The 9,420-nt window shown below is 34.5% G+C and overlaps 1 protein-coding gene across 2 annotated transcripts; it reads left to right on the top strand.

Annotated features, from left to right (window-relative positions):
* The first annotated feature begins 4,783 nt into the window (after positions 1-4,783).
* On the top strand, positions 4,784-7,496 carry LOC110615056 (cytochrome P450 85A1). Of its 2 annotated transcripts, none has more exons than XM_021756758.2 (9): positions 4,784-5,117; positions 5,193-5,514; positions 5,921-6,070; positions 6,152-6,397; positions 6,481-6,567; positions 6,646-6,724; positions 6,795-6,901; positions 6,982-7,106; positions 7,185-7,496. In XM_021756758.2, the coding sequence occupies exons 1-9, from the start codon at positions 4,927-4,929 to the stop codon at positions 7,270-7,272; spliced, it is 1,395 nt and encodes a 464-aa protein (XP_021612450.1). In that variant the 5' UTR covers positions 4,784-4,926; the 3' UTR covers positions 7,273-7,496. The 2 variants fall into 2 exon arrangements, with proteins under 2 accessions (XP_021612450.1, XP_021612451.1); XM_021756759.2 differs by having other exon boundaries at positions 5,948-6,070.
* The last annotated feature ends 1,924 nt before the right edge of the window (positions 7,497-9,420 follow it).

The raw sequence follows: 9,420 nt of genomic DNA on the forward strand, positions 1-9,420 counted from the left end.
CATCTTCAATTCCCTTGAACTATCAGGGAAAGCCCAACCTGCAAACTCGTTTGCAAACTCCTCCCAATTCATGCTGTCCACTCTCGGGTTCACATAATTCTTGAACCATTCCCGTGCCTTCTTGCACTTAAACGTGAACCCAGCCATCTGAATGGCTCTACTGTCGTCAGCCCCTATCTCATCTGTAATTGCCTTGACCCGCTCCAAGTACACGAACGGATCATCACCGGTTTCAAACTGGGGAGCACCCAGCTTCATATAATCGGTCATCTTGACCTTGCTCCCTCCAGATGAGGTAGGTTTGGGTACTCGTGTTTCCGGGACAGTAGATACTGGTGGTGGTGGAGGTACAACATCCCCTGGGGTAGGGTTTGTTGTACTGGTATAGGGAGGTGGAGGTGGGTACATGGGGTACTGAGAGTATGGTGGGTAGTAAGGTGGGTATGGCATATGTGGAGGGTAAGGGCTAAAACTGGGGTAATCCGATGTACCTCCCATCGAATACCCTGGATGGTGTGAATAGGGTGGGTAGTGATGTGGCTGGACATAACTCGAGGCCTGAGTGCCTCCTTCTGATTCTCCCATGCCCTCTTCCGGCATGCTCACACCAAGACTGCCATCCCTCCTCTGATCTACCTCCATATCCTCAGACATTCCTCCCTGCACTGTTCCCCTTACTGATCTGCTTCTTCCCAGATCCAAAGACCTTCTAGGGTCTCTAGCTACTCTGTCTCTGTTGGACCTACTGGACATTGCCCTAGGCAATGCTGGAGGACGGGCATCAGCGCCCTCGTCCTGAGGTGGCACTCCAGTCAATCGTGCAGATCGACGAGTTCCTCTCATTCTATCTTCTGAAAAACAGCACATAACATAAACAATCATTAGCATCATATGGTTCATGTGGAAACACATGAACCCTCATCACATACATAGCATCACATCATAGCATTTATGCACATGTATATCATCATGGCATAGCATATCATCATACAGACAGGACTCTATATCCTATCCTAGTGGACATGATTTTCCTAGTGTGCTTGACCTTCTAGAACATCTATGAGCCCGACACTCTAGGTCCGATCATATGAACCTAGGGCTCTGATACCACTCTGTAACGACCCGGAAAACCGACCCATTACCGGCACTAGGGTCCAGATCGGCTTAAGGCCGCCGGGACCCGTAGTAAGCCTACATACATCCTGTATACCTGTTTAATCCCATACATGATCAACAAACATACATAAGAATTAAAACTTTTCTTTTTCTTCATACACCAAACTCAACCTGTGCATGCACTGTATTCATCATATACATAAACATTAATCCCTCTGTGGGATTTCATCAAAGCCTCAATGGCAATATAAAATCTGTGTTGAGTTGGTTCACATATACATCATAAAATAGGATCATGTACATACCAAGGGATTAACATATACTATGGTCAAGCACATCTCTATCCTCAATAACATAGTTACATAACATGACTGTTCAAACTTTACATTACATTCTTATCATATGTCATGTCCACATACTCTAGCTATTACATACATATGACTTGACTTCACTCTAGCCGACTTCTTGATCTCTCCTGTACCTGCAACTCTGGGGATAATGGGAGTGGGGTGAGCTAAAAGCCCAGTGAGCGGAAACTAAAAACATTTGTTTTAATTCCTCCATTTTTAGGTACATTATTATTCATTTTTATTTTTATTATCAAATAACTTTTATTTTCACTCTTTTTCTTATTCATGCTTTCATGTATGCGTCATAACACAAACATTTCACAACAAGGATGAACTTGTCACCATTTAGCCCCTATCTTTCTTACTTATACATGCCAGGGGCGTAGAGCCGTAGCAGGCACACCCGGACTTCCATCATCAATCATAGTGCCAGGGGCGTAGAGCCGTAGCAGGCACACCTGGACTCACATAGGCTATCATGTCATACGAGGGCTAATGGATCATTCAATGTTCATCCACATCAACAACAAATTATGCAATGCAACATATTCGTGCATTCTAATGCAAACAACCTAATATTGCATGGCATAATGATGCATGGGCAATGCTTTATGATTCATTCATTTATTCATTTATTTAAAAATTAAGGGGTGTTCCACTCACCTGGTAATTGAAGCTTTGACAACGAACTCTGAACAACTATCTCACAACCGGGGGTCTCGGTTCCTCGGGTCCGAACCTACACAGGTGGACTCAAATGAGGCACCAAACATACATGAACGTGACTCTGAAAAGCTCCCCAAAAACCCCCTAAAACATCCTGAAAACATCACATGAAAACATGCAAGAAATGGCTGAACAGGGCACTTTCGGCGGCAGGTTCGGCGGCCGAAAGTCCCTCTGCAGCCGAAAGTCATGCAGGTTCGGCGGCACTTTCGGCGGCCGAACCTCCCAGACAGAGACGAACCTTGAGTTTCGGGGGCAGGCTTCGGCAGCCGAAACTGCCTCCACAAGGGGGTTCGGCAGCCGAAAGTCACTTTCGGCGGCCGAACCTGAGTTTCTGCCGAAGGGCAGAAACTTGGCTCCCTTGTGTCCACAGCCTCCAAAACATCTCAAAACCTGCATAAACTTGTTTCTACTCATGCATACACATCATACCAGTTCCTAGGGGCCTCATACAAACATATACCCCAACTACAACACTTCAAACACACATCAAGCAAGCCACATTGTTCAAAAAATCACATAAACCTAACATATGCTCAACTAACTCTAACATGCTTCTCTACCCCTTAAAACTTCATGAAACTCATTTAAAACATACATTGAGCTTAAGATCGGCTCTTACCTCTTGAAGATCGAGAAAGAGACGACTCAACTCGGAGATCCAAGCACAAGAGCTCCAGAGTTTCCAAAGCTCCAAAACTTGCCTTTAAAGCTTAAAACTTGCAATGTGGGTTTAAAACTCAAGAAAGATGGAGGAGATCTAGTGAAAGAACACAAGATTTGAGGAGAGGGAGATCGGAAGCTTGTTGTGGCCGAAAATGGGAGAAAACCTCGCCCATTTCGGCTAAGGGTCCCTTTTATAGTGACTGGCCAGGCCACGTTCGGGGGCCGAAGGTGCCTCCGCATGCATGCAAGGTTCGGCGGCCGAACTTGGAGTTCGGCGGCCGAACCTGCATTTCCCTCACTCAAAACTTTCGGGCGCCTAAGGTCCCTCCGAAAGCATGCATGTTCGGCGGCCGAACCTCAAAGTTCGGCGGCCGAACCTGGGTTTTCCTCCAAAGATTTTTCATGCAAAAAAACTCAATTAATTCTTACTTAAAAACATGAAATACATGAAAACATTTCATAAAATCATGGTTTTACCCTTCTAGAGGTTTCCGACATCCGAGGTCCCACCGGACGGTAGGGATTTCGGTACCGGAGTCTAGCCGGGTATTACAATAATATTTTCACTTATGAGAATCTAATCTAAGTCTGATACCATATAGAAATTATATTAAAATTTATATAAAATAATTTTTTTATTTCTTTGAATATTTCAAATTATTATATATTATTTAAATCAGAAAAATCTATGTTAAATTTGTAAATATAAAAAGCTTCCAAATACATCGAGGAAAGAAAAATTAGAGAGAAAATAAACTTATTTTTCTTTATTATTACTTGTTTAAATAGAAGGAAAAAAAAAAAGGAAATAAGTTGGAAAAGCAGATCGTGGGACCTATCAACAATTTTCTCTTCAAATTAGAGAGAAAACAAATAATAAATAATTAAAATTATATTTTTTTATTATTATAATAATTTATTTTAACTATCAAAATAAACGACAAAATTGGCATTTTACTATTTAAGAAACAACTTTCCATTTTTATTTTCCTTTCCATTTTTATTTTCCTTTCTATCATCCAAATAAAGGATGAAAAATAACTTTTTAATTTTTTAATTTTCTCTTTTTATTTTTTTCTCTTTTATTTTATTTCTCACTTAAAAAAGCATTCCAAATATATTTGATTTTTTTTAATTTAATAGGACGCCACTTAGATAATATCCAGTGGAAATATTAATATTCGGTTTAAAATAAAAAATTAATTAATTTAATTTAATTTAAAATTTTAATTTAATTAATTTTTATTTTTAAAATTTTTTATTATTTTAATTCGATTCAGTTTTAATTAATAAAAAAATTGATAAAAATGATTCTAACCATAATAATATATTATTTTTAATAATATTAAAAATTAAATTATAATTAATATTAAAATATTTTAATAAAATTTTAGAATATTAAAAATAAAAATAAAAAAAATTTAAAAAATTCAACTAATCAAATCAAATTGAATACAATGAAATTAGACCGATTTAATTTACTTACAAATTTAATTCAATTCAATTTTTATAATTATTAAAATTAGGACTCTTTTAACAGTCTTCACTGTTGAGTTTGCTGTTGAAGAAGCAAGGTTGAGAATTATGTGATTTACAACAGTAGGGCCTATTGATATTGGATTTGTTCTTCAAAAAATCTAAATGTTTAGATTAAAATTAGCTTTTAAGATCTAGTTTTTTTTTTTTTTTTCAATTTTATAAAAAAACTAAAATCTGTTGGGCATTTTGATGGTGTAGATTTGTGGATACCCACAGAAGAGAGACCCACATTATTAGAGTATCCTGTTAGTTGTCAAATTACCATAATTTCTTAGCCATATAAACAATAATTCCAAATTACAGAAAAGAATATCCTGTTAGTAATTATTAGAGTAGTACTATATAGTTGAAGAAGAGAAGGAGGCAAAATTTCACAAGCAATTTATTTTACTTTATTCACAGTTTGTGAAAATAATAGGTCACTGAGTAGGTGCATGGTCCAGAGAGACCCACACTCATATAACAATCCACCTGACGAAAGCCATACCATTTGCAGCAGTGAGCTCTTGGGACTTTCTTGGGAGAATCAATGGCAACGCTGGTGTTGGCTGCTGGTCTGTTTTTGGGATTTTGCTTTTTTTTGGCCATGTTCTTGAAATGGAATGAGATCAGGTATACAAGAAAAGGGTTGCCTCCAGGGACAATGGGCTGGCCAATTTTGGGAGAGACCACTGAGTTCCTCAGATATGGACCTGATTTCATGAAAAATCAGAGAGCAAGGTATGATTTTCTTGATCTAGCATAGATTTTGTGGAAAAAAATGATATGGGATTCATAATGCTTGTGTTTTGGCAGGTATGGCAGTTTATTTAAGTCGCATATTCTGGGGTGTCCTACGATTATTTCCATGGATCCAGAGCTCAACAGATACATTCTGTTGAATGAAAGCAAAGGGCTTGTTGCTGGCTACCCACAATCCATGCTAGATATATTAGGCAAATGCAACATTGCTGCTGTGCATGGTTCTACTCACAAATACATTAGAGGGTCACTTCTGTCTCTGGTTGGTCCTTCCATGATCAAAGATCATCTTTTGCCGAAAATCGACAAGTCTATCAGGTGTTTTCTTTGCAATTGGCAAGGCAAAATCATTGATATCCAAGAAAAAACCAATGAGGTTTGTTTGTTTGTTCGTTTGTTTGGCTATCTGATATAGTTTAAGAGTCCCTCATGGGATGGCAAAACCATCTGTTTCACTGTTTAGAGGTCTTAGTTTGCTGTTGTTATTCTCTCTTTTGTGGTTAGTTTGTCTCCGTCCAGACAAAATATCACATGAAAAATTGCAAATATCAGAACAGGTTATAGATAGCTCTAAGTCACCATCTGATGTGCAGTTAGTATGTTCGTGAAACTGACATTTAAACAAATGGAGTTCAAATTTCGAAAATTGAGAATTGAAAAAGATAAAAAAAAAAAAAAAAAAAAAAAAGCATATGCTTTATTGCTGATCTTTCTTCCCTTTCCTTTCTTTTCTGTTTGATATGGAGAGATTTTTTTTTTTCCTTAAATTCTACAATTTTCAGATGGCATTGTTCATATCCTTTAAGCAGATCCTGGAAAAAGAATCGGATTCCATGTATGAGATATTCAAACCGGAGTTTGATAAGCTACTGGCAGGGACATTGTCAGTCCCGATCAACATTCCAGGCTCAAATTATCATTATGGTTTCCAGGTTGATTCTTCAAGATTTAAGCCAAAATTTTCTTCTTTTTCCTGAAATCTTTCAGCATATTTTAACTGAAATTCTTTACAGGGAAGAAAAAGGATCATCAAAATCTTGAGTGAAATCATTAAGGAGAGAAGAGCTTCCTCAATAACCCATGATGACATTCTTGATCACCTTCTAAGAAATGAAGGCTCAAAATTCCATTTGAGTGATGAAGAGATACTTGATCAGATTATTGCAATTCTGTATTCAGGTTATGAAACTGTATCATCTACTACAATGATGGCCATCAAGTATCTCCATGACCACCCTGATGCTCTTCAACAAGTTAGAGTGAGTGAGATTCTTCTGATTAACCTTCAGGTTTCAAATTTCAATGGATTATTTCACTATTCTACTTGTTTCTGAAAACGTAGGAAGAGCACTTAGCGATTCGTGACAGGAAAAAACCAGGGGATAACATTGTCTGGGATGACTACAAGTCCATGAGTTTCACTCGAGCTGTAAGTATTTCAAAACGATCAAGCTTCGTGCACTGTGGAAATGAACATTTTTCCATTTTTCACCTCTATTTGGTGCAGGTGATTCTTGAAACATCAAGATTGGCTACAGTTGTAAATGGGCTACTAAGAAAGACGACACAAGACATTGAACTGAACGGTATGCTCAAGCTGGTTCTTTCTCCATTGCAGACCATTCACACGTTTACTTGCTTGCATTTGTTTTGCAGGGTTTATCATTCCAAAAGGATGGAGAATATATGTTTATACAAGGGAGATAAACTATGATCCATTGCTCTATCCGGAGCCTTTAACTTTCAATCCACAGAGATGGCTGGTAAATAATTTTTTTTTTTTTTTGTCTTCCTGTAGAAAGTTACAAAATCCCGTGAAATGTTCAATGGAATGGAATTGCAGGATAAGAGCTTGGAGTCTCACAACTATTGTTTCTTGTTTGGAAGAGGAAGCAGGCTCTGCCCTGGAAAGGAACTGGGGATTGTTATAATTTCTACATTCCTTCACTATTTTGTCACACAGTACAGGTTATCTACAAATTTTAGTTTTTTTTATAAAAAAAAAAAAAAAAATGGGGCTTGAATGATTTGAAAGTTTTGTTGCAGATGGGAGGAAGTTGGGGGAGATGAGATTCTGGAATTTCCTAGAGTTGAAGCACCGAATGGTCTGCATATAAGGGTGTCTGAGCTCTGAAAGATAACAAGAACATGATCATTACAGATGGAGATACATAGAATAAGCAAAGAATTTATAGCTGGAAAAATTTTTAACAGTTGAAGTTATGAAATTAATTCTCTGTTATGGCCCAGAGAAGTGAGAACCAAAAAAGAAAGTAGTGTTTAATACCTTTTCTCAAACTGTTTAATACAGTTTTGTTGATGGGTTTTGCATATATGGATTGAATGTTTTTATTTTTATTTTTTACATATAAATTTAGTTTTGGTCATTATTTTCTAAATAAAACTACCCAACAAATTCAAGCTTTCTACAAAATATATCAACTCCTAATTTTAACACTAACTGATTATGCAGCTTCTTGGAAGCTAGATTTTTGAAAAAATCAATTCAATTCATTTTTCAAATTAATTTTTATGTTTGTAAAATTTAATTATCAAGAGAATTTAATTACTTAAAAAATAGACAGGTCTTTTTTTTATTTTATTTATTGTATATTAAATTTAAATTCCATTTATTTAATAAAAAAAATATTTTTTAACATTTAAAACACTTAAAATATTTAGTTAACTAAATATATTTTCTTAATTAAAAGGAAAAGTAAATTATTTAAAAAAATTACTTCCTCTTTAAAAATAAAAATTCATTTTTCACATTTTAAAATTTTTATTAAGAGATTTATATATAAATTTATTAATAAAGATTATTTTTTAAAATTAAAATTAAAAAATAAAATATCAAAAAATAATTTTTGAATTATAACTGAATTATAAGTATATTATATAATATATATTTGTATTCTCGATTATATAATCCTTATATATGTATTTTATAATTCAATTTATAGAATTAATGACTAAATGACAAGCTATGTAATACATTTTATTATATATTTTTTTTGAAACCATATTTTATTATATACTTAATAAATATAGTTATATACAATTGAATTTATTATAGTTATCACATATAAAATAAATTATATGTGTAAAATATTATCTGTGGAAATATTTTTAATGAAAAATATTTTTTAATAAGATAATTGAACTCATTTTGTTCTTACCCATCTTCAAATAAGCATCTTTTAACTCTCAGTGTAGCGAAGACTAGTCTCCACCTCTAGCTTATCAATTTCACTTTCTTTAAAAAAATTTTGTTGAGTTCACTACCTCCGTTTATCTTTCTGCAAAAATGGCGGACTATCATATGCAATACCAGCTCAAGGGCATCATGAGGAGCTTCATGATTTGTCAAAAAAAAAAAAATTAAGACATTGATTTTTACAAAAAATCTGTGAGAAAATAAAAAAAATAAGACATTGATTGTTGGCTTTTCTAGATTCATCCAAATTTATGGATGAGTTAGATTTTAAAAAAAAAGAACTCAATATTTTTGGATAAGTTAAATTTAACCCATAAATTTAAATGAGTTAGATTTTGTTGGTTTTTCGACTGTTACTTGGCATCCCAACCCTAAATTCAGAAATACTTTTTCTCCGACCCCTAATTTACAAATTTAAAATTTTCCGTCCCTAAATTGACAAAAAACCCCTCATCTCAACTACTCTTTAAAAACATGCTGTCTTCTTTCCTGATGGGATTTCCTTCTGCTAATCGTTTCAGTGACACTAATTTTTTTTTTTTTTTTACAAAATAAAGTATGCAATTTAAGTGTGAAGGATGAGAAGAATGAATATTTTCTATCAATGAGATTTGGAAATTTTTTATTTTTATTTTTATTTTATGGTCAGAGTGAATTCATTAGTTCAGATAAGCCATAAGAAATATACCCATTAATTATTACTTTCCCATTATAATGCACTTTTCTCCCTATTAGTTTTAGTATGATTTGTTCCATTAAAAAAAGTCTATTTGGATTAAATAATTGGATTTATTTGAACATTTTATATAAGTTTAGGGGTTAAAAGGGACATTCTGCTTTGTTAATTTCTTGATGGGTTAGGTTGATTGTGGGAATTATTCATTTAGTTGGGAGATTAATCTCTTATCATTTGGGATTATTTGTGGATAATCTCTTATAATCAGGGTTCTCATTAATTTGTTAATTTCTTGAAAGTTATTGTTGGGAATTAATGGAATGGTTAGTTTTTATTTTATGAGATTTTAGTTCTTGAGAAATGTTAACAACCACTAAATTATTTAGTAC

Source organism: Manihot esculenta, chromosome 5, assembly GCF_001659605.2.
Source record: "Manihot esculenta cultivar AM560-2 chromosome 5, M.esculenta_v8, whole genome shotgun sequence".
Taxonomy (NCBI): domain Eukaryota; kingdom Viridiplantae; phylum Streptophyta; class Magnoliopsida; order Malpighiales; family Euphorbiaceae; genus Manihot; species Manihot esculenta.